Source organism: Caretta caretta, chromosome 8 (assembly GCF_965140235.1).
Source record: "Caretta caretta isolate rCarCar2 chromosome 8, rCarCar1.hap1, whole genome shotgun sequence".
NCBI lineage: Eukaryota > Metazoa > Chordata > Testudines > Cheloniidae > Caretta > Caretta caretta.
The window spans coordinates 2,167,965-2,193,339 of NC_134213.1; the positions used below are offsets into that span (position 1 = coordinate 2,167,965).

Consider the following 25,375-nt stretch of genomic DNA (forward strand, 5'->3'; position numbering starts at 1 on the left):
CTCCAGATGAGGCCTCACCAATGTCGAGTAGAGGGGAACGATCACGTCCCTCGATCTGCTCGCTATGCCCCTACGTACACATCCCAAAATGCCATTGGCCTTCTTGGCAACAAGGGCACACTGCTGACTCATATCCAGCTTCTCGTCCACTGTCACCCCTAGGTCCTTTTCCGCAGAACTGCTGCCTAGCCATTCGGTCCCTAGTCTGTAGCGGTGCATGGGATTCTTTCGTCCTAAGTGCAGGACTCTGCACTTGTCCTTCTTGAACCTCATCAGATTTCTTTTGGCCCAATCCTCCAATTTGTCTACGTCCCTCTGTATCCTATGCCTACCTGCCACCGTATCTACCTCTCCTCCCAGTTTAGAGTCACCTGCAAACTTGCTGAGGGTGCAATCCACACCATCCTCCAGATCATTTATGAAGATATTGAACAAAACCGGCCCCAGGACCAACCCTTGGAGCACTCCACTTGATACCGGCTGCCAACTAGACATGGAGCCATTGATCACTACCCGTTGAGACCGACAATCTAGCCAGCTTTCTATCCCCCTTATAGTCCATTCATCCAGCCCATACTTCTTTAACTTGCTGGCAAGAATACTGTGGGAGACAGTGTCAAAAGCTTTGCTAAAGTCAAGGAACAACACGTCCACTGCTTTCCCCTCATCCACAGAGCCAGGTATCTCGTCATAGAAGGCCATTAGATTAGTCAGGCATGACTTGCCCTTGGTGAATCCATGCTGACTGTTCCTGATCACTTTCCTCTCCTCTAAGTGCTCCAGAATTGATTCCTTGAGGACCTGCTCCTTGATTTTTCCCGGGACTCAGGTGAGGCTGACTGGCCTGTAGTTCCCAGGATCCTCCTTCTTCCCTTTTTTAAAGATGGGCATTACATTAGCCTTTTTCCAGTCCTCCGGGACTTCCCCCGATCGCCATGAGTTTTCAAAGATAATGGCCAATGGCTCTGCAATCACATCCGCCAACTCCTTTAGCACTCTCGGATGCAGCGCATCTGGCCCCATGGACTTGTGCTCATCCAGCTTTTCTAAATAGTCCCGAACCACTTCTTTCTGCACAGAGGGCTGGTCACCTCCTCCCCATGCTGTGTTGCCCAGCGTAGCAGTCTGGGAGCTGACCTTGTTAGTGAAGACAGAGGCAAAAAAAGCAGTGAGTACATTAGCTTTTTCCACATCCTCTGTCACTAGGTTGCCTCCCTCATTCATTAAGGGGCCACACTTTCCTTGGCTTTCTTCTTGTTGCCAACATACCTGAAGAAACCCTTCTTGTTACTCTTGACATCTCTCGCTAGCTGCAGCTCCAGGTGCGATTTGGTCCTCCTGATTTCATTCCTACATGCCCGAGCAATATTTTTATACTCTTCCCTGGTCATATGTCCAACCTTCCACTTCTTGTAAGCTTCTTTTTTATATTTAAGATCCGCTAGGATTTCACCGTTAAGCCAAGCTGGTCGCCTGCCATATTTACTATTCTTTCGACTCATTGGGATGGTTCATCCCTGTAACCTCAGTAAGGATTCTCTAAAATACAGCCAGCTCTCCTGGGCTCCTTTCCCCATCATGTTATTCTCCCAGGGGATCTTGCCCATCACTTCCCTGAGGGAGTCAAAGTCTGCTTTTCTGAAGTCCAGGGTCCGTATTCTGCTGCTTTCCGTTCTTCCTTGTGTCAGGATTCTGGGCTGCCCTGGGGGACTCCCAGTGACTCGGGAGAGTCTAGGGGCAGGGAGACGTCGGAGACAAAGAATGGGGAGGTAGGTAGCCCAGGGGGCTACTTGTCGGGGTGGGAGGTGTAAAGGGCTTGTGGGTATGTGGATCCATGCTGTGCGTCACACCCTACACACCAACAAACCCTTGATCCTTCCAATACTACACCCCCAGAGACCCACGAGCTGCCCAGCCTGTCCGTCTCCTCCATGGCGCACAGGGGACTGCAGAGTCCCTCTGACTGGGGTCTGAGCTGCGCTGTGCAGCAGACCAACAACCTGCCACATTTGGTTCTTCATGTGCGTGGAAGCTGCCTCACTTCTGGGCTGCCCTTGGGGACTCCCAGTGACTCGGGAGAGTCTGGGGGCAGGGAGACATCGGAGACAAAGAACGGGGAGGTTTGTATAAAGTGGCAGCAAGAAATGACTCTTGGGAAAGGGGGAGTCTATACAGGAAGGCTTGGCTCCACCTAAACCAGATTGGAACCAGATTGCTGCCGCTTAAAATTAAAAAGGTGGTTGAGCAGTTTTAAAACTAAGGGCTGGGGGAAAGCCGAGAGGTGCGGAGGAGCACGTGGTTGGGACAGAGACATCCCTTAGGGCAGGATCTACTAATGGAGATTGTCTATGTCCTAGTAAGGAGGAGAGGATGGAAGATGATAAAGTACAGGTAGGATCTGATGAGAAACAGTCAAATGAAAAAAAGTCTCATTTAATTACGTCATGCAACGGGAGACAGCTAAAAAGCGACACATTTTAAAAGTGCTTATCTACCAATAATAAGATGGGTGAACTAGAGCGCCTCGTATTAAATGAGGCTATTGATATAACAGGCATCACAGAAACCTGGTGGAATGAGGACAATCACTGGGACACAGTAATACCAGGGTACAAAATACATCGGAAGGACAGAACAGGTCATGCTGGTGGGGGGTGGCACTGTATGTGAAAGAAATCAAATGAATCCAATGAAGTAAAAATCTTAAATGAACCAAACTGTGCCATAGAATCTCTCTGGCTAGTAATTCCGTGCTCGAATAATAAGGATATACCAGTAGGGATATATTACCGACCACCTGACCAGGATGGTGATAGCAACTGTGAAATACTCAGGGAGATTAGAGAGGCTATTAAAATAAAAAACTCAATCATAATCGAGGATTTCAACTATCCCATATTGACTGGGTTCATGTCACCTCAGGACGGGATGCAGAGAGAAAGTTTCTTGACACCTTAAATGACGGCTTCTTGGAGTAGCTAGTCCTGGAACCCACAAGGGGAGAGGTAATTCTTGATTCAGTCCTAAGTGGAGCACAGGATCAGGTCCAAGAGGTGACTATAGCTGGACCGCTTGGTAGTAGTGACCATAATATAATTAAATTTAACATCCCTGTGGCGGGGAAAACACCACAGCAGCCCAACACTGTAGCATTTAGTTTCAGAAAGGGGAACGACACAAAAACGAGGAGGTTAGTTAAACAGAAATTAAAGGGTACAGCACCAAAAGTAAAATCCCTGCAAGCTGCATGGAAACTTTTTAAAGACACCATAATAGAGGCTCAACTGAAATGTATACCCCAAATTAAAAAACAAAGTAAGAGAACCGAAAAAGAGCCGCCATGGCGAAACAACAAAGTAAGAGAAGCAGTGAGAGGCAAAAGAGGCATCCTACGAAGAGTGGAAATTAAATCCTAGTGAGGAAAATAGAAAGGAGCATGAACTCTGGCAAATGAAGTATAAAAATACAATTAGGAAGGCCAAAATAGAATTTGAGGAACAGCTAGCCAAAGACTCAAAAAGTAATAGCAAACATTTTTTTAATGACATCAGAAGCAGGAAGCCTGCTAAACAACCAGTGGGGCAACTGAACGATCAAGGTGCTAAACGAGCACTCAAGGCCATTGTGGAGAAACTAAACGAATTCTTTGCATCAGTCTTCACGGCTGAGGATTTGAGGGAGATTCCTAAACCTGAGCCACTCTTTTTAGGTGACAAATCTGAGGAACTGTCCCAGACTGAGGTGTCATCAGAGGAGGTTTTGGAACAAATTGATAAATTAAAGAGTAATAAGTCACCAGGACCAGGTGGGATTCACCCAAGAGTTCTGAAGGAACTCAAATGTGAAATTGCAGGACTACTAACTGTAGTCTCTAACCTATCATGTCAATCAGCTTCTGTGCCAAATGGCTGGAGGTTAGTTAATGTGGGGCCAATTTTTTAAAAGGGCTCCTGAGGTGACCCCGGCAATTACAGGCCAGTAAGCCTGACTTCAGTACCGGGCAAACTGTGAAGACCTACAAAAGAATCTCACAAAACTGGGTGACTTGGCAACAAAATGGCAGATGAGATTCAACGTTGATAAATGCAAAGCAATGCACATTGGAAAACATCATCCCCACTATACATATAAAATGATGGGTCTAAATTTGCAGTTACCACTCAAGAAAGAGAGCTTGGAGTCATTGTGGAGAGTTCTCTGAAAACACCCACTCAGTGTGCAGCAGCAGTCAAAACAGCAAACAGAATGCTGCGAATCATTAGGAAAGGGGTAGATAATAAGACAGAGGGGAGGAGGGAATCCCCAGCCCAGAAGCAGGGCCCGGTGCACCCAGACAGTTACCCAGTTCCCAGCTGCTCCTGCGTTTGGGAGCAGAGAAGGGAACATCCCACCGCTTCCCCCGCAGCAGCACTGGGGCCATGTGGTGTCCCACTGTGCCATAGCCCACAGCGACCCCGCACCCCTCCCGATCCCCGCTGCAGAGACCTGTACGCTGAACCCAGCCACGATCTCCGTGGTGCACAAGGGGCGGAGGGGTCCCGCCGCGTGGGTCTGTGCTGCCTTCCTGCCCCATGCAGCATAGCCACCGCTTGTCCCGCTCCTCTGGATCCCAGCAGACCTCTCTGCTGCCTTCGTTCGGGGCTGCCCCGAGGGAGCTCTGCCTGTGCCCATTAACATATGGACACGGGGCTACTGGCTGCACGCTGGTGCCACGTGGCCACTTCCCCTCCCTCCTGGCCCAGATCGAATTTCCCAGCTGCTCTTACCAACAGACTGGCAGGGGCTTGAATGGTAAAGGGGCTGGCAGTGCGCAAGGGACAGGGCACACGGACCCTGGAGTATGCTGGTTTCTGGTGCTGGACAGCAAAGATGAATGTGACGGGGACGCAAGGTGGCGGTTCTCAGCAACCTGCAGAGCCCCAGACGCACCTGAAGTAACTAATCTGCCTTCCTCTGCAGGAGCGTCAAGATTTACAAAGGCTTACGCTGAATTCACCCATGTATGTCAGGGCAGTTTAACCTTTCCCCGTGATATTTATTGCAGTCCCCAAAGAGTATTTGATACAGACACATTCTTGCCCTACTTACGAGCATCCGGTAATGTGGGATTGTTAACATTAGGGTTGGTGAACTGCTCTTCTTCATGCCAACACCTGTGCTCATGTGACAATGACGAGTGTCGTTCATAAGAAAGGTTTCAGAGTAACAGCCGTGTTAGTCTGTATTCGCAAAAAGAAAAGGAGTACTTGTGGCACCTTAGAGACTAACCAATTTATTTGAGCATGAGCTTTCGTAAGCTTTTCATAAGAAAAGCATTTGTTATGTGTTAGTTGGCACACGCAATCCTCCTTTTGCAAAAGTTTCAACCAACAAATCAGGGGGCACCAAATGTCCGTTTGGCTTAGATGACCAGCCAGACATGATGAATTAGGAATCGGGAATGACCAATCACTGTATTGGTTTGTAGCGTCAGTGACCATTTCGACAGGGATTTCATAATCCAAGTGGAGAGAGAACCAACCTCTTGTCTACATATATGAGATCTCCTCCCTTGGGCTGCACTGAGAGATCATCTGCAGAGCTCAGCGCTAACAGACTCCAGCAGACCCACGAACCACTTCTACCCTGAAGACAGCAGCTGTCGTTGTGTTCCTTGCTCTGGGGCTCCTCTCCAGCTTTCAGGGTGAGTAACTTTTGCTGCAGCCTGTACGGAGCTCTGTGTCTGACCCTCTAACCTTCTGCACGGGCTCGACTATTAAAAAGCAGCTCAGCACCAGCTATGGACGTTTGGGTGTCAGGATTAAGCCAGGGAAGTGGCTCATGGCAGAAACAGCATTTTCCTTTGGGAAAATGTTACTGAGGAGCCATTATGGGCTTTTAACCAAACTCCAGTCTGGGAACTACAAACAATCGCACCTGCAATTACTTGTAGGCCCAGTGATGCTATTCGGGGGTTGGACTAGTTGACCTCCTGAGGTCTCTTCCAACCCTAATTTTCTATGATTCTATGATTTCAGGTCAGACTGTGGGTGCATTACTCTCCATGTTTCTATTTGTCACAGCAATTGGATGAGGGTGCAGGACTCCTTCCCATGGCCCAGTTGCTGGTTAGCAATCTGCTTCCGTTGTCCTAGGCAGAGATGACTGTTTTTAGCTGGTTTCTCTCTGACATTGTGTCCTTTGTGTCTGTGTTTTGTTCCAGATGCTGTCGGCCAGGGTCATCGGGTGAGTCGAACTCTCACTGTGAATGAATTGTCACTTGCCCCAATCTCTGGTATGTAGCATCATGGAGACCAGGACCTCCGGCTTACAAACACGCTGGAACTCAGGAGGCAATGTGGGAGCAGACTGTACCCCAGGCCCTAATGAGGGGAGAGCGAATCCCTGTGGTCAGGCTGATGGATTCCATGCACGATTGGACAGGACACCATCTGTGATGGGCCTGTGGGAGGCACCGGGAGCAACTCAGAGATGGAACGAGAGAGGGGATGGTATCACAAGAACACGAGGTTCTTTATATTTGAGTTCGACCTGCCCGCTAGCTCCTCTAAACTAAGCCAGGCACGGGCTCCGGGCAGAATACGTGCAAGATCAGGACAGCAGGACCGTCGCTTATGGTCAGCTTTCCCCCTGCTGCGGGGACCGACTGCAGAGTCTGGCCGAAAGAGGCTGGTAACACAGGTGCTTTGCTGGCTCGGTGCCTTTAACGTGCAGCGTGACGAATATGTTCCACACTCACAGTCCTGACAATCAGGAATGTCCAGGTTTGGCTGCCCATGTGCGCCATGATGAGCACTCAGCCCACATAACTACTCCATTATTCACCAAATCAAGGGTGTGACTTTTCCTCCAACTTATCCTGGAAACTTGTTGTGGAGGAAACATTGTTCACAGCTTGGCATTCCCACTGAGAGCTTTGCTTCCGGTTGCCGGAGTTGTGAGTGACTATTTCGGGTGAGTCACAATGAAGGTGGGTTCTCCGACACCCTATATATAGTGGGGCTCTGTGTGGGGGGTTTACTGAGGGAGCAGAGCACCAAGAGCCCACTGCAGACCAGACAGCCACATCCGCCATGAAGATAACAGGGGCCGTTCTGCTCTTCGCTCTGGCACTTTGCTGCTTCTACTCAGGTGAGTCACTTTGGCTGTAGCCTGTGCTGAGACTTGCCCTATCCCCGAAAGGATGGGGCCAGCCTCACTCTCATCCCTATAGGGGTTCACCCACCCCCACAGTGGCTGATTCCAGGAGCAGCTGGTTTATTTCTGAGATGTCACTGCACAGCCTGGACATTGAGCAGCAGGCTGATTCCAGGAGCGCTGACCTCCCTGCACGGATCCAAGAGCTCGGAAGGGCTGTTCCCGGGCTTCCCTCTGGGTTGGGATCTCACTGACTCTGCCAGAAACCGAGGCAGCTCAAAAGATTCCCAACCCCTAGAAAACAAACATCCATGGAATCCCCTTTCTTTTGGAATTTCTTCTCATCCACGGTTCTAGTTGTTTTCTGATTATTTTGTTGGGGACAAGGGGGTTGGTTGGCAGTAAAATTCTTGATTTAGTTGCTTACATAATTTTAATTCCTGTCATTGTTTATTATGAAACTCCACAAAGAGGCCATTAGGTAGGGTGACCAGATGTATCGACTTTATAGGGACACTCCCAATATTCGGGGCTTTTTCTTATATAGGTGCCTATTTCCCCTCCCCTTCCCCCCAGTTTTTCACAATTTTTATCTACTTACCCTACCATCAGGAGTCAAAAATTCCCACCCTGGATCAGACCAGGCACCCTTCTACCCAATCTCTGTTTCCAACACTAGCCTGTGCCAGTGTATTTAGAGTGATGTACAAGGCCCTCAGCAGTTCTGAGGGAAGCTTCCCACAGGAAAAATTTCTTCTTACCTTGTATTACGTAGGAGTTGCTTTATGCCCTGAATTAATCCAGTTCAACGATACTTTATTAGCATGACAAGATCTATGGCATTGCCAAAGTAGAAAGCGGAGGATTTAGATCCTCTCCAAACATTTGTTTTTTTGGGGTTAATTCCCTACCTTGTAATGCTGGATGATCCCATTATCCATAGCTCCTTAATACAGATAGTCTTCACTTGGGGGGCTGAGATCTTAGTCAATTGGATAGAGTTTCATTAACAAACAGAGTCAGACCTGTTCAGAATGAAACGTCTCATTAGAATTGAGTAATTGTTGATGTAACTCTGTGTATTCGCAAAGAGAACAGGAGGACTTGTGGCACCTTAGAGACTAACCAATTCATTTGAGCATAAGCTTTCGTGAGCTACAGCTCACTTCATCGGATACGGAGCGAGAGAGAGTCAAAAGCTGCTGAGGTTTTTATGGATGCCCGTGAGATCCTGGATCCTGCAAAATAGCTGCTGAGACACAACCATTAGTGTTCTGGTATTTTTCGGACAGTGTCAATGAACGGACCAGACAGGGTCCGTGGCAGAGTGTGCAGTGTTATGGTCACACCATCCAAATGGATGTTAGAGTAAAATGTAAAACTCTCTTTCTGGATGCTTGTAATGTACTACGACATGAAGTTCCTGGAAAAGTAGGAAACTCCCCAGCCTCCCGCAAAGGTGAGGGTGAGATCCTGTAGAGGAGACACCTGTCTAGAGTAGGATCACTCTGGAACGTCCCAAGAATGTTTGCCTCTTCCTCCGTTCCTCCTTTGCGACGTCACTTCAGTTAACACAGGTATACAAGAGCTGACATCCCTAGTCGCACAACCCCATACCAGAACATTTGAAAAGGCTCTGTATCAAAGTAAAGAGAGAGACTTGGTCAGAACTCGGGACATCAATAACCCCAGCACCAGGATGGGCGAGAGAATCTGAAACAGTCTCATTCTGTCTGTATGTTTTGTTCCAGATGCTGCTGGCCAGGCTGGTAAGGTAAGTCGAACTCTCCCTGTTCATTAATAATCACTTTCCCCAGTCTCTGGCTTGTAACATCACAGGGACCATGATCTCTGGGTTAGAAACATGCTAGAACTCATGACTCAAAGCAGAAGCAGAGTCTACCTCGTGCCCGAGCCAGGGGGGAGTGAATCTCTGGGGCTGAGAATCCCTGGGTACATCTACACTGGAACAAAAGATCCAGGGCCTGGCCATGGCTGGACCGGCTGAGCTGACATGGGCTCAGGGGGCTTGGGCTGCAGGCCTAAAAATTGCGGTGTAGATGTTTGGGCTCTGGGATCCTCTCCCCTCGTGGGCTACCAAAGCTCGGGCTCCAGCCCAAGCCCAAATGTCTACACAGCAATTGTACAGCCCGAGCCCAAGTCAGCTGACCTGAGCTAGCCAGGAGTGTCTCACTGCCGAGTAGACGTAAGCCATGGGGTCAGAGTGATGGATTCCATAGACTATTGTACAGGGCAGTCTGTGATGGGCCTGGGGGAGACACAGGGAGCAACTGAGACAGAACTGAGGAGGTGACGGTATGACAAGAGCATGAGGTTTTTTATTTATGAGCATCTGCTGCCTGTGGAGATGCTCTTTCACTCACATTCTATATGATGTAGGTTCAGAAGCCTCTCTTAGACCAGCCTATACCCCTATGTTCACCCCTTTAAGAAGACTCTGATAAATTTTGTACAAAGTATGCAGTGTAAGGGATCATTTGAAAACTCATAATGTGCTGAACATTATTGTCCTGTTAAGTCTGTGAGACACCATGGTATGTAAAGTTATAAGATTCTACTGTATAAGACATGTCCCCAGTCTGGGGAAACAGTCATAAGCCAGAGACAAAAGACAAACTAACACCTCAGCCAGGTCTCCACATAATCAAACGGACCATCACGTGGTTAAGGGGCCATTCTTTGGCAGCAAAAAAGCTGTGAGCGAGAAATTTACTTGTTGGCAAAGGAACAGCTGGAGGTTCCCATCCCCACAAACTTTCTGTCGCATGAACCCTAGCTGGAGATGATGCTCAAAGAAGAGGGAAAAATATAAGAATGGGGAACAAACTCCCCAAGTTACTCCTCCCTTTCTCTCTGCCCATGACATCAACAACACCTGAAAGACAAGGAAAGAAACACTGGACTGAGGGAGGGGTCCTGGCGGAAATGACAGCCAGTAAGACTGCTGAAGCATTTGGTGAGAGAGACCTTTTGCTTTGAGTTCACTTAGCTTGATAAGTCAGGCATTAGTGGTGTTTTGCTTTTATTTTCTTGTAGCCAATCCTGACTTTGATGCCTCCTGACTTGTAATCACTTAAAATCTATCTTTCTGTAGTTAAGCATCTTGTTTTATCTAAACCAGTGTGTTTGGATTGAAGTGTTTGGAAAACTCCATTTGCGACAATAGGATTTGTGCATTTCATTTTCTATTAATAAAATGACAGACTTTATAGGAGCTTATATGGTCCAGGAGGGTGCTGGGCAGTACAAGATGCACACTTCTGGGGGAAAGTCTGGGACTGGAAATTTGCTGCTCTTCCCCTGCAGTGTAATTCAAGAGGGGCTTGCCAAAGGACTCATACCGTACAGCTCGGAGTAATTTACATGCTGGAAGCTGTGTGTGAGTAGGAACAGGAGTGGTTGCTTTCATAGCAAAGCAGAGTAAAAGGCACCCCAGGTTGGAGGATTGAGGGGACACAGCTGTTCATCAGTCCAGATTGTACCCTGGGTAATGTCAGATTAGCATCTGATGCCTACGGAGATACCCCTTCGCTCACACACCATGTGATGTGGGTTCAGAAACGTCTCTTACACCAGGGAGACGGGCCCGGCTCCTCCTGGCAGCGAGAGGGGAATTGGGAAGTCAGTTAATCAGAACGTCAGTAGAGACTAGGGACAGGATTAGGTACTGTGAGCTCTGGGGGGGCAGGGACTGTCCCTTCCTCTCTATTCAGAGAATGCCCAGCCCCATGGGCGAGTGGGGGCATCGGGGCACTACTGAAATGCAGACAATAACTGTAATAGCAATTCTAATGTTCCTTGTAGGGTTTCTGCAGTGAGTACAAGAAGCCTCCGGAAAAATGCACCTTAGAGTACAACCCGGTCTGTGGCACTGATGGCAAGACATATGGAAACAAATGTGTCTTTTGTGGAGCAGTCTAGTAAGTATCAGAATAAAGGGCCCATAAACAAAAACTAAAATACAATTGTGAGGTAATTCAAGGCCCTGCCTGCTCCCATATCTTTACCTCATAGAGGCTGGGTCGACTTCCTCAGTGTAATTTTTCCTGTCAGCAAATAAGCTCTGGTGAATTTGACCTCCTGGGGCCTTGACAGATGCTTTGCTCTCTTTGGCCATCAGGTTGCAGCACTGAGTTCTGTGTCTCTCTCTTTCCCTCTAGTGAAAACCTTGGAAGTCTTTGCTTTCAGCATTATGGAGAATGCAAGTCGCACAATGAGGACAAGGAAAGAGAAGACCTTTAGCATTTGGTTCCCATGAGCAGATCCCTGCACGGAGTCACGTTCTCGTCTCATCCATCGGTTCCAGGCCTCTAAGAGCATCGCTGACTCCCCACCTGTCTATGCAATAAAGCAAACTCAGCAGAATTTGTGACCTCTGTGGGGTTTTTTCCCCCTTTCCAAGGAGGGACTCTGCTCTCCCGTGTCTCACACAAGCTCTCCCCAGCTTACAGACCAGAGTTAATGAGAACACAAAGTGCAGTAACCAGTCACAGGCTTTAAGGGAGCCACAGACTGGCAAGTATTATATCTCCTCCAGCCATGGCTTTTCCTACGAGATAAATAGATACACAAACCCCGGACACGTTCCCTGTGTCTGACTCCCTTCCAGGCCTGAGTGCTCTCCATGGACCACAACATGAGACCGTGAGCAAAGCCCACGTAAAAGGCCTTGACCTGGGAGAACAGCAAGGGATGGGAGGATACAGGATCCCCAACCCAGACATAGGGCCCAGGGGGCTACTTGTCGGGGTGGGAGGTGTAAAGGGCTTGTGGGCATGTGGATCCATGCTGTGCGTCACACCCTACACACCAACAAACCCTTGATCCTTCCGATACTGCCCCCCCAGAGACCCACGAGCTGCCCAGCCTGTCCGTCTCCTCCATGGCACACAGGGGATTGCAGAGTCCCTCTGACTGGGGTCTGAGCTGCGCTGATGCCCTGTGCAGCAGACCAACAACCTGCCACATTTGGTTCTTCACGTGCATGGAAGCTGCCTCACTTCTGGGCTCCCCTGGGGGAGCCTGACAGATCTCTGACTGTGCTGATACTTGCTGTAAGCCAGCGCCGCATCCCATTGACTCATAGAATCATAGAATCATAGAATATCAAATTTGGAAGGGACCTCAGGAAGTCATCTAGTCCAACCCCCTGCTCAAAGCAGGACCAAGCCCCAATTAAATCATCCCAGCCAGGGCTTTGTCAAGCCTGACCTTAAAAACTTCTAAGGAAGGAGATTCCACCACCTCCCTAGGTAACCCATTCCAGTGTTTCACCACCCTCCGAGTGAAAAAGTTTTTCCTAATATCCAACCTAAATCTCCCCCACTGCAACTTGAGACCATTACTCCTTGTTCTGTCATCTGCTACCATTGAGAACACTCTAGAGCCATCCTCTTTGGATCCCCCTTTCAGGTACTTGAAAGCAGCTATCAAATCCCCCCTCATTCTTCTCTTCCGTAGACTAAACATCCCCAGTTCCCTCAGCCTCTCCTCATAAGTCATGCGTTCCAGTCCCCTTATCATTTCTGTTGCCCTCTGCTGGACTCTTTCCAATTTTTCCATGTCCTTCTTGTAGTGTGGGACCCAAAACTGGACACAGTACTCCAGATGAGGCCTCACCAATGTCGAGTAGAGGGGAACGATCACGTCCCTCGATCTGCTCGCTATGCCCCTACGTACACATCCCAAAATGCCATTGGCCTTCTTGGCAACAAGGGCACACTGCTGACTCATATCCAGCTTCTCGTCCACTGTCACCCCTAGGTCCTTTTCCGCAGAACTGCTGCCTAGCCATTCGGTCCCTAGTCTGTAGCGGTGCATGGGATTCTTTCGTCCTAAGTGCAGGACTCTGCACTTGTCCTTCTTGAACCTCATCAGATTTCTTTTGGCCCAATCCTCCAATTTGTCTACGTCCCTCTGTATCCTATGCCTACCTGCCACCGTATCTACCTCTCCTCCCAGTTTAGAGTCACCTGCAAACTTGCTGAGGGTGCAATCCACACCATCCTCCAGATCATTTATGAAGATATTGAACAAAACCGGCCCCAGGACCAACCCTTGGAGCACTCCACTTGATACCGGCTGCCAACTAGACATGGAGCCATTGATCACTACCCGTTGAGACCGACAATCTAGCCAGCTTTCTATCCCCCTTATAGTCCATTCATCCAGCCCATACTTCTTTAACTTGCTGGCAAGAATAATGTGGGAGACAGTGTCAAAAGCTTTGCTAAAGTCAAGGAACAACACGTCCACTGCTTTCCCCTCATCCACAGAGCCAGGTATCTCGTCATAGAAGGCCATTAGATTAGTCAGGCATGACTTGCCCTTGGTGAATCCATGCTGACTGTTCCTGATCACTTTCCTCTCCTCTAAGTGCTCCAGAATTGATTCCTTGAGGACCTGCTCCTTGATTTTTCCCGGGACTCAGGTGAGGCTGACTGGCCTGTAGTTCCCAGGATCCTCCTTCTTCCCTTTTTTAAAGATGGGCATTACATTAGCCTTTTTCCAGTCCTCCGGGACTTCCCCCGATCGCCATGAGTTTTCAAAGATAATGGCCAATGGCTCTGCAATCACATCCGCCAACTCCTTTAGCACTCTCGGATGCAGCGCATCTGGCCCCATGGACTTGTGCTCATCCAGCTTTTCTAAATAGTCCCGAACCACTTCTTTCTGCACAGAGGGCTGGTCACCTCCTTCCCATGCTGTGTTGCCCAGCGTAGCAGTCTGGGAGCTGACCTTGTTAGTGAAGACAGAGGCAAAAAAAGCAGTGAGTACATTAGCTTTTTCCACATCCTCTGTCACTAGGTTGCCTCCCTCATTCATTAAGGGGCCACACTTTCCTTGGCTTTCTTCTTGTTGCCAACATACCTGAAGAAACCCTTCTTGTTACTCTTGACATCTCTCGCTAGCTGCAGCTCCAGGTGCGATTTGGTCCTCCTGATTTCATTCCTACATGCCCGAGCAATATTTTTATACTCTTCCCTGGTCATATGTCCAACCTTCCACTTCTTGTAAGCTTCTTTTTTATATTTAAGATCCGCTAGGATTTCACCGTTAAGCCAAGCTGGTCGCCTGCCATATTTACTATTCTTTCGACTCATTGGGATGGTTCATCCCTGTAACCTCAGTAAGGATTCTCTAAAATACAGCCAGCTCTCCTGGGCTCCTTTCCCCATCATGTTATTCTCCCAGGGGATCTTGCCCATCACTTCCCTGAGGGAGTCAAAGTCTGCTTTTCTGAAGTCCAGGGTCCGTATTCTGCTGCTTTCCGTTCTTCCTTGTGTCAGGATTCTGGGCTGCCCTGGGGGACTCCCAGTGACTCGGGAGAGTCTAGGGGCAGGGAGACGTCGGAGACAAAGAATGGGGAGGTAGGTAGCCCAGGGGGCTACTTGTCGGGGTGGGAGGTGTAAAGGGCTTGTGGGTATGTGGATCCATGCTGTGCGTCACACCCTACACACCAACAAACCCTTGATCCTTCCAATACTACACCCCCAGAGACCCACGAGCTGCCCAGCCTGTCCGTCTCCTCCATGGCGCACAGGGGACTGCAGAGTCCCTCTGACTGGGGTCTGAGGTGCGCTGTGCAGCAGACCAACAACCTGCCACATTTGGTTCTTCATGTGCGTAGAAGCTGCCTCACTTCTGGGCAGCCCTGGGGGACTCCCAGTGACTCGGGAGAGTCTGGGGGCAGGGAGACATCGGAGACAAAGAATGGGGAGGTTTGTATAAAGTGGCAGCAAGAAATGACTCTTGGGAAAGGGGGAGTCTATACAGGAAGGATGGGATCCACCTAAACCAGATTGGAACCAGATTGCTGCCGCTTAAAATTAAAAAGGTCGTTGAGCAGTTTTAAAACTAAGGGCTGGGGGAAAGCCGGGAGGTGCAGAGGAGCACGTGGTTGGGACAGAGACATCCCTTAGGGCAGGATCTACTAATGGAGATTGTCTATGTCCTAGTAAGGAGGAGAGGATGGAAGATGATAAAGTACAGGTAGGATCTGATGAGAAACAGTCAAATGAAAAAAAGTCTCATTTAATTACGTCATGCAACGGGAGACAGCTAAAAAGCGACACATTTTAAAAGTGCTTATCTACCAATAATAAGATGGGTGAACTAGAGCGCCTCGTATTAAATGAGGCTATTGATATAACAGGCATCACAGAAACCTGGTGGAATGAGGACAATCACTGGGACACAGTAATACCAGGGTACAAAATACATCGGAAGGACAGAACAGGTCATGCTGGTGGGGGGTGGCACTGTATGTGAAAGAAATCAAATGAATCCAATGAAGTAAAAATCTTAAATGAACCAAACTGTGCCATAGAATCTCTCTGGCTAGTAATTCCGTGCTCGAATAATAAGGATATACCAGTAGGGATATATTACCGACCACCTGACCAGGATGGTGATAGCAACTGTGAAATACTCAGGGAGATTAGAGAGGCTATTAAAATAAAAAACTCAATCATAATCGAGGATTTCAACTATCCCATATTGACTGGGTTCATGTCACCTCAGGACGGGATGCAGAGAGAAAGTTTCTTGACACCTTAAATGACGGCTTCTTGGAGTAGCTAGTCCTGGAACCCACAAGGGGAGAGGTAATTCTTGATTCAGTCCTAAGTGGAGCACAGGATCAGGTCCAAGAGGTGACTATAGCTGGACCGCTTGGTAGTAGTGACCATAATATAATTAAATTTAACATCCCTGTGGCGGGGAAAACACCACAGCAGCCCAACACTGTAGCATTTAGTTTCAGAAAGGGGAACGACACAAAAACGAGGAGGTTAGTTAAACAGAAATTAAAGGGTACAGCACCAAAAGTAAAATCCCTGCAAGCTGCATGGAAACTTTTTAAAGACACCATAATAGAGGCTCAACTGAAATGTATACCCCAAATTAAAAAACAAAGTAAGAGAACCGAAAAAGAGCCGCCATGGCGAAACAACAAAGTAAGAGAAGCAGTGAGAGGCAAAAGAGGCATCCTACGAAGAGTGGAAATTAAATCCTAGTGAGGAAAATAGAAAGGAGCATGGACTCTGGCAAATGAAGTATAAAAATACAATTAGGAAGGCCAAAATAGAATTTGAGGAACAGCTAGCCAAAGACTCAAAAAGTAATAGCAAACATTTTTTTAATGACATCAGAAGCAGGAAGCCTGCTAAACAACCAGTGGGGCAACTGAACGATCAAGGTGCTAAACGAGCACTCAAGGCCATTGTGGAGAAACTAAACGAATTCTTTGCATCAGTCTTCACGGCTGAGGATTTGAGGGAGATTCCTAAACCTGAGCCACTCTTTTTAGGTGACAAATCTGAGGAACTGTCCCAGACTGAGGTGTCATCAGAGGAGGTTTTGGAACAAATTGATAAATTAAAGAGTAATAAGTCACCAGGACCAGGTGGGATTCACCCAAGAGTTCTGAAGGAACTCAAATGTGAAATTGCAGGACTACTAACTGTAGTCTCTAACCTATCATGTCAATCAGCTTCTGTGCCAAATGGCTGGAGGTTAGTTAATGTGGGGCCAATTTTTTAAAAGGGCTCCAGAGGTGACCCCGGCAATTACAGGCCAGTAAGCCTGACTTCAGTACCGGGCAAACTGGCTGAAACTATAGTAAAGAACAAAATTGTCAGACACAGAGATGAACATAATTTCTTGGGAAGAGTCAACATGGTTTTTTAAAGGGAAATCATGCCTCACCAATCTACTAGAACTCTTTGAGGGGGTCAACAAGCATTTGGACAAGGGGGATCCAGTGGATATAGTGTACTTAGATTGTCAGAAAAACTTTGACAAGGTCCCTCGCCAAAGGCTATTAAGCAAAGTAAGCAGTCATGGGATAAGAGAGAAGATTCTCTCATGGATTGGTAACTGGTTAAAAGATAGGAAACAAAGGGTAGGAATACATGGTCAGTTTTCAGAATGGAGAGAGGTGAACAGTGGTGTCCCCCAGGGGTCTGTACTGGGGCCAGTCCTATTCAACATGTTCATAAATGACCTGGGAAAAGGGATGAACAGTGAGGTGGCAAAATTTGCAGATGATACAAAAACTACTCAAGATAGTTAAATCCCAGACAGACTGTGAAGAGCTACAAAAGAATCTCACAAAACTGGGTGACTTGGCAACAAAATGGCAGATGAGATTCAACGTTGATAAATGCAAAGCAATGCACATTGGAAAACATCATCCCCACTATACATATAAAATGATGGGTCTAAATTTGCAGTTACCACTCAAGAAAGAGAGCTTGGAGTCATTGTGGAGAGTTCTCTGAAAACACCCACACAGTGTGCAGCAGCAGTCAAAACAGCAAACAGAATGCTGCGAATCATTAGGAAAGGGGTAGATAATAAGACAGAGGGGAGGAGGGAATCCCCAGCCCAGAAGCAGGGCCCGGTGCACCCAGACAGTTACCCGGTTCCCAGCTGCTCCTGTGTTTGGGAGCAGAGAAGGGAACATCCCACCGCTTCCCCCGCAGCAGCACTGGGGCCATGTGGTGTCCCACTGTGCCATAGCCCACAGCGACCCCGCACCCCTCCCGATCCCCGCTGCAGAGACCTGTACGCTGAACCCAGCCACGATCTCCGTGGTGCACAAGGGGCGGAGGGGTCCCGCCGCGTGGGGTCTGTGCTGCCTTCCTGCCCCATGCAGCATAGCCACCGCTTGTCCCGCTCCTCTGGATCCCAGCAGACCTCTCTGCTGCCTTCGTTCGGGGCTGCCCCGAGGGAGCTCTGCCTGTGCCCATTAACATATGGACACGGGGCTACTGGCTGCACGCTGGTGCCACGTGGCCACTTCCCCTCCCTCCTGGCCCAGATTGAATTTCCCAGCTGCTCTTACCAACAGACTGGCAGGGGCTTGAATGGTAAAGGGGCTGGCAGTGCGCAAGGGACAGGGCGCACGGACCCTGGAGTATGCTGGTTTCTGGTGCTGGACAGCAAAGATGAATGTGACGGGGACGCAAGGTGGCGGTTCTCAGCAACCTGCAGAGCCCCAGACGCACCTGAAGTAACTAATCTGCCTTCCTCTGCAGGTGCGTCAAGATTTACAAAGGCTTACGCTGAATTCACCCATGTATGTCAGGGCAGTTTAACCTTTCCCCGTGATATTTATTGCAGTCCCCAAAGAGTATTTGATACAGACACATTCTTGCCCTACTTACGAGCATCCGGTAATGTGGGATTGTTAACATTAGGGTTGGTGAACTGCTCTTCTTCATGCCAACACCTGTGCTCATGTGACAATGACGAGTGTCGTTCATAAGAAAAGCATTTGTTATGTGTTAGTTGGCACACACAATCCTCCTTTTGCAAAAGTTTCAACCAACGAATCAGGGGGCACCAAATGTCCGTTTGGCTTAGATGACCAGCCAGACATGATGAATTAGGAATCGGGAATGACCAATCACTGTATTGGTTTGTAGCGTCAGTGATCATTTCGACAGGGATTTCATAATCCAAGTGGAGAGAGAACCAACCTCTTGTCTACATATATGAGATCTCCTCCCTTGGGCTGCACTGAGAGATCATCTGCAGAGCTGAGCGCTAACAGACTCCAGCAGACCCACAAACCACTTCCACCCTGAAGACAGCAGCTGTCGTTGTGTTCCTTGCTCTGGGGCTCCTCTCCAGCTTTCAGGGTGAGTAACTTTTGCTGCAGCCTGTACGGAGCTCTGTGTCTGACCCTCTAACCTTCTGCACGGGCTCGACTATTAAAAAGCAGCTCAGCACCAGCTATGGACGTTTGGGAATTTTCCTTTGGGAAAAAGTTACTGAGGAGCCATTATGGGCTTTTAACCAAACTCCAGTCTGGGAACTACAAATAATAACACCTGCAATTAATTGTAGGCCCAGTGATGCTATTCGGGGGTTGGACTAGTTGACCTCCTGAGGTCTCTTCCAACCCTAATTTTCTATGATTCTATGATTTCAGGTCAGACTGTGGGTGCATTACTCTCCATGTTTCTATTTGTCACAGCAATTGGATGAGGGTGCAGGACTCCTTCCCATGGCCCAGTTGCTGGTTAGCAATCTGCTTCCGTTGTCCTAGGCAGAGATGACTGTTTTTAGCTGGTTTCTCTCTCACATTGTGTCCTTTGTGTCTGTGTTTTGTTCCAGATGCTGTCGGCCAGGGTCATCGGGTGAGTCGAACTCTCACTGTGAATGAATTGTCACTTGCCCCAATCTTTGGTATGTAGCATCATGGAGACCAGTACCTCCGGGTTAGAAACACGCTGGAACTCATGAGGCAATGTGGGAGCAGACTGTACCCCAGGCCCTAATGAGAGGAGAGCGAATCCCTGTGGTCAGGCTGATGGATTCCATGCACGAATGGACAGGACACCATTTGTGATGGGCCTGTGGGAGGCACCGGGAGCAACTCAGAGATGGAACGAGAGAGGGGATGGTATCACAAGAACACGAGGTTCTTCATATTTGAATTAGACCTGTCCTCTAGCTCCTCTAAACTAAGCCAGGCACGGGCTCCGGGCAGAATACGTGCAAGATCAGGACAGCAGGACCGTCGCTTATGGTCAGCTTTCCCCCTGCTGCGGGGACCGACTGCAGAGTATGGCCAGAAGAGGCCGGTAACACAGGTGCTTTGCTGGCTCGGTGCCTTTAACGTGCAGCATGACGAATATGTTCCACACTCACAGTCCTGACAATCAGGAATGTCCAGGTTTGGCTGCCCATGTGCGCCATGATGAGCACTCAGCCCACATAACTACTCCATTATTCACCAAATCAAGGGTGTGACTTTTCCTCCAACTTATCCTGGAAACTTGTTGTGGAGGAAACATTGTTCACAGCTTGGCATTCCCACTGAGAGCTTTGCTTCCGGTTGCCGGAGTTGTGAGTGAGTATTTCGGGTGAGTCACAATGAAGGTGGGTTCTCCAACACCCTATATATAGTGGGGCTCTGTGTGTGGGGTTTACTGAGGGAGCAGAGCACCAAGAGCCCACTGCAGACCAGACAGCCACATCCGCCATGAAGATAACAGGGGCCGTTCTGCTCTTCGCTCTGGCACTTTGCTGCTTCTACTCAGGTGAGTCACTTTGGCTGTAGCCTGTGCTGAGCCTTGCCCTATCCCCGAAAGGATGGGGCCAGCCTCACTCTCATCCCTATAGGGGTTCGCCAATCTCTGTTTCCAACACTAGCCTGTGCCAGTGTATTTAGAGCGATGTACAAGGCCCTCAGCAGTTCTGAGGGAAGCTTCCCACAGGAAAAAATTCTTCTTACCTTGTATTACGTAGGAGTTGCTTTATGCCCTGAATTAATCCAGTTCAACGCTACTTTATTAGCATGACAAGATCTATGGCATTGCCAAAGTAGAAAGCGGAGGATTTAGATCCTCTCCAAACATTTGCTTTGTTGGGGTTAAATCCCTACCTTGTAATGCTGGATGATCCCGTTATCCATAGCTCCTTAATACAGATAGTCTTCACTTGGGGGGCTGAGATCTTAGTCAATTGGATAGAGTTTCATTAACAAACAGAGTCAGACCTGTTCAGAATGAAACGTCTCATTAGAATTGAGTAATTGTTGATGTAACTCTGTGCTATGGCTTAACTCTGAAGAGACACTTAAATAATGATGGTTTCAGAGCAGCAGCCGCGTTAATCTGTATTCGCAAAAAGAACAGGAGGACTTGTGGCACCTTAGAGACTAACCAATTCATTTGAGCATAAGCTTTCGTGAGCTACAGCTCACTTCATCGGATACGGAGCGAGAGAGAGTCAAAAGCTGCTGAGGTTTTTATGGATGCCCGTGAGATCCTGGATCCTGCAAAATAGCTGCTGAGACACAACCGTTAGTGTTCTGGTATTTTTCAGACAGTGTCAATGAATGGACCAGACAGGGTCTGTGGCAGAGTGTGCAGTGTTATGGTCACACCATCCAAACGGATGTTAGAGTAAAATGTAAAACTCTCTTTCTGGATGCTTGTAATGTACTACGACATGAAGTTCCTGGAAAAGTAGGAAACTCCCCAGCCTCCCGCAAAGGTGAGGGTGAGATCCTGTAGAGGAGACACCTGTCTAGAGTAGGATCACTCTGGAACGTCCCAAGAATGTTTGCCTCTTCCTCCGTTCCTCCTTTGCGACGTCACTTCAGTTAACACAGGTATACAAGAGCTGACATCCCTAGTCGCACAACCCCATACCAGAACATTTGAAAAGGCTCTGTATCAAAGTAAAGAGAGAGACTTGGTCAGAACTCGGGACATCAATAACCCCAGCACCAGGATGGGCGAGAGAATCTGAAACAGTCTCATTCTGTCTGTATGTTTTGTTCCAGATGCTGCTGGCCAGGCTGGTAAGGTAAGTCGAACTCTCCCTGTTCATTAATAATCACTTTCCCCAGTCTCTGGCTTGTAACATCACAGGGACCATGATCTCTGGGTTAGAAACATGCTAGAACTCATGACTCAAAGCAGAAGCAGAGTCTACCTCGTGCCCGAGCCAGGGGGGAGTGAATCTCTGGGGCTGAGAATCCCTGGGTACATCTACACTGGAACAAAAGATCCAGGGCCTGGCCACGGCTGGACCGGCTGAGCTGACATGGGCTCAGGGAGCTTGGGCTGCAGACCTAAAAACTGCGGTGTAGATGTTCGGGCTCTGGGATCCTCTCCCCTCGTGGGCTACCAAAGCTCGGGCTCCAGCCCAAGCCCAAATGTCTACACAGCAATTGTACAGCCCGAGCCTAAGTCAGCTGACCTGAGCTAGCCAGGAGTGTCTCACTGCCGAGTAGACGTAAGCCATGGGGTCAGAGTGATGGATTCCATAGACTATTGTACAGGGCAGTCTGTGATGGGCCTGGGGGAGACACAGGGAGCAACTGAGACAGAACTGAGGAGGTGACGGTATGACAAGAGCATGAGGTTTTTTATTTATGAGCATCTGCTGCCTGTGGAGATGCTCGTTCACTCACATTCTATATGATGTAGGTTCAGAAGCGTCTCTTAGACCAGCCTGTACCCCTATGTTCACCCCTTTAAGAAGACTGTGATAAATTTTGTACAAAGTATGCAGTGTAAGGGATCATTTGAAAACTCATAATGTGCTGAACATTATTGTCCTGTTAAGTCTGTGAGACACCATGGTATGTAAAGTTATAAGATTCTACTGTATAAGACATGTCCCCAGTCTGGGGAAACAGTCATAAGCCAGAGACAAAAGACAAACTAACACCTCAGCCAGGTCTCCACATAATCAAACGGACCATCATGTGGTTAAGGGGCCATTCTTTGGCAGCAAAAAAGCTGTGAGCGAGAAATTTACTTGTTGGCAAAGGAACAGCTGGAGGTTCCCATCCCCACAAACTTTCTGTCGCATGAACCCTAGCTGGAGATGATGCTCAAAGAAGAGGGAAAAATATAAGAATGGGGAACAAACTCCCCAAGTTACTCCTCCCTTTCTCTCTGCCCATGACATCAACAACACCTGAAAGACAAGGAAAGAAACACTGGACTGAGGGAGGGGTCCTGGCGGAAATGACAGCCAGTAAGACTGCTGAAGCATTTGGTGAGAGAGACCTTTTGCTTTGAGTTCACTTAGCTTGATAAGTCAGGCATTAGTGGTGTTTTGCTTTTATTTTCTTGTAGCCAATCCTGACTTTGACGCCTCCTGACTTGTAATCACTTAAAATCTATCTTTCTGTAGTTAAGCATCTTGTTTTATCTAAACCAGTGTGTTTGGATTGAAGTGTTTGGAAAACTCCATTTGCGACAATAGGATTTGTGCATTTCATTTTCTATTAATAAAATGACAGACTTTATAGGAGCTTATATGGTCCAGGAGGGTGCTGGGCAGTACAAGATGCACACTTCTGGGGGAAAGTCTGGGACTGGAAATTTGCTGCTCTTCCCCTGCAGTGTAATTCAAGAGGGGCTTGCCAAAGGACTCATACCGTACAGCTCGGAGTAATTTACATGCTGGAAGCTGTGTGTGAGTAGGAACAGGAGTGGTTGCTTTCATAGCAAAGCAGAGTAAAAGGCACCCCAGGTTGGAGGATTGAGGGGACACAGCTGTTCATCAGTCCAGATTGTACCCTGGGTAATGTCAGATTAGCATCTGATGCCTACGGAGATACCCCTTTGCTCACACACCATGTGATGTGGGTTCAGAAACGTCTCTTACACCAGGGAGACGGGCCCGGCTCCTCCTGGCAGCGAGAGGGGAATTGGGAAGTCAGTTAGTCAGAACGTCAGTAGAGACTAGGGACAGGATTAGGGACTGTGAGCTCTGGGGGGGCAGGGACTGTCCCTTCCTCTCTATTCAGAGAATGCCCAGCCCCATGGGCGAGTGGGGGCATCGGGGCACTACTGAAATGCAGACAATAACTGTAATAGCAATTCTAATGTTCCTTGTAGGGTTTCTGCAGTGAGTACAAGAAGCCTCCGGAAAAATGCACCTTTGAGTACAACCCGGTCTGTGGCACTGATGGCAAGACATATGGAAACAAATGTGTCTTTTGTGGAGCAGTCTAGTAAGTATCAGAATAAAGGGCCCACTAACAAAAACTAAAATACAATTGTGAGGTAATTCAAGGCCCTGCCTGCGCCCATATCTTTACCTCGTAGAGGCTGGGTCGACTTCCTCAGTGTAATTTTTCCTGTCAGCAAATAAGCTCTGGTGAATTTGACCTCCTGGGGCCTTGACAGATGCTTTGCTCTCTTTGGCCATCAGGTTGCAGCACTGAGTTCTGTGTCTCTCTCTTTCCCTCTAGTGAAAACCTTGGAAGTCTTTGCTTTCAGCATTATGGAGAATGCAAGTCGCACAATGAGGACAAGGAAAGAGAAGACCTTTAGCATTTGGTTCCCATGAGCAGATCCCTGCACGGAGTCACGTTCTCGTCTCATCCATCGGTTCCAGGCCTCTAAGAGCATCGCTGACTCCCCACCTGTCTATGCAATAAAGCAAACTCAGCAGAATTTGTGACCTCTGTGGGGTTTTTTCCCCCTTTCCAAGGAGGGACTCTGCTCTCCCGTGTCTCACACAAGCTCTCCCCAGCTTACAGACCAGAGTTAATGAGAACACAAAGTGCAGTAACCAGTCACAGGCTTTAAGGGAGCCACAGACTGGCAAGTATTATATCTCCTCCAGCCATGGCTTTTCCTACGAGATAAATAGATACACAAACCCCGGACACGTTCCCTGTGTCTGACTCCCTTCCAGGCCTGAGTGCTCTCCATGGACCACAACATGAGACCATGAGCAAAGCCCACGTAAAAGGCCTTGACCTGGGAGAACAGCAAGGGATGGGAGGATACAGGATCCCCAACCCAGACATAGGGCCCAGGGAAACAAAGAGTGGAGAGAGGTGAACAGTGGTGTCCCCCAGGGGTCTGTACTGGGGCCAGTCCTATTCAACATGTTCATAAATGACCTGGGAAAAGGGATGAACAGTGAGGTGGCAAAATTTGCAGATGATGCAAAACTACTCAAGATAGTTAAATTCCAGACAGACTGTGAAGAGCTACAAAAGAATCTCACAAAACTGGGTGACTTGGCAACAAAATGGCAGATGAGATTCAACGTTGATAAATGCAAAGCAATGCACATTGGAAAACATCATCCCCACTATACATATAAAATGATGGGTCTAAATTAGCAGTTACCACTCAAGAAAGAGAGCTTGGAGTCATTGTGGAGAGTTCTCTGAAAACACCCACTCAGTGTGCAGCAGCAGTCAAAACAGCAAACAGAATGCTGCGAATCATTAGGAAAGGGGTAGATAATAAGACAGAGGGGAGGAGGGAATCCCCAGCCCAGAAGCAGGGCCCGGTGCACGCAGACAGTTACCCGGTTCCCAGCTGCTCCTGCGTTTGGGAGCAGAGAAGGGAACATCCCACCGCTTCCCCCGCAGCAGCACTGGGGCCATGTGGTGTCCCACTGTGCCATAGCCCACAGCGACCCCGCACCCCTCCCGATCCCCGCTGCAGAGACCTGTACGCTGAACCCAGCCACGATCTCCATGGTGCACAAGGGGCGGAGGGGTCCCGCCGCGTGGGTCTGTGCTGCCTTCCTGCCCCATGCAGCATAGCCACCGCTTGTCCCGCTCCTCTGGATCCCAGCAGACCTCTCTGCTGCCTTCGTTCGGGGCTGCCCCGAGGGAGCTCTGCCTGTGCCCATTAACATATGGACATGGGGCTACTGGCTGCACGCTGGTGCCACGTGGCCACTTCCCCTCCCTCCTGGCCCAGATCGA

The 25,375-nt window shown here is 48.6% G+C and overlaps 2 protein-coding genes across 2 annotated transcripts; both read left to right on the top strand.

Annotated features, from left to right (window-relative positions):
- The first annotated feature begins 7,035 nt into the window (after positions 1–7,035).
- LOC142073066 (ovomucoid-like) lies at positions 7,036–11,523 on the top strand. Its single transcript, XM_075131958.1, has 4 exons — positions 7,036–7,131; positions 8,889–8,911; positions 10,963–11,078; positions 11,319–11,523. Exons 1-4 carry the CDS (start codon positions 7,074–7,076, stop codon positions 11,398–11,400), a joined length of 279 nt encoding a protein of 92 aa, XP_074988059.1. The 5' UTR covers positions 7,036–7,073; the 3' UTR covers positions 11,401–11,523.
- An 8,594-nt stretch (positions 11,524–20,117) lies between these two features.
- On the top strand, positions 20,118–24,098 carry LOC142073067 (ovomucoid-like). The gene is made up of 4 exons (XM_075131959.1): positions 20,118–20,213; positions 21,464–21,486; positions 23,538–23,653; positions 23,894–24,098. The coding sequence occupies exons 1-4, from the start codon at positions 20,156–20,158 to the stop codon at positions 23,973–23,975; spliced, it is 279 nt and encodes a 92-aa protein (XP_074988060.1). The 5' UTR covers positions 20,118–20,155; the 3' UTR covers positions 23,976–24,098.
- Positions 24,099–25,375: the final 1,277 nt, after the last annotated feature.

Bases quoted from the DNA above. Each gene is read 5' to 3' on its own strand.
- LOC142073066 (XM_075131958.1), top strand. From the start codon at position 7,074: ATGAAGATAACAGGGGCCGTTCTGCTCTTCGCTCTGGCACTTTGCTGC. The intron at 7,132-8,888 runs GTGAGTCACTTT...GTTTTGTTCCAG, and splicing joins ACTTTGCTGCTTCTACTCAG to ATGCTGCTGGCCAGGCTGGT. The intron at 8,912-10,962 runs GTAAGTCGAACT...TGTTCCTTGTAG, and splicing joins CTGCTGGCCAGGCTGGTAAG to GGTTTCTGCAGTGAGTACAA.
- LOC142073067 (XM_075131959.1), top strand. From the start codon at position 20,156: ATGAAGATAACAGGGGCCGTTCTGCTCTTCGCTCTGGCACTTTGCTGC. The intron at 21,487-23,537 runs GTAAGTCGAACT...TGTTCCTTGTAG, and splicing joins CTGCTGGCCAGGCTGGTAAG to GGTTTCTGCAGTGAGTACAA. The intron at 23,654-23,893 runs GTAAGTATCAGA...CTTTCCCTCTAG, and splicing joins GTCTTTTGTGGAGCAGTCTA to TGAAAACCTTGGAAGTCTTT.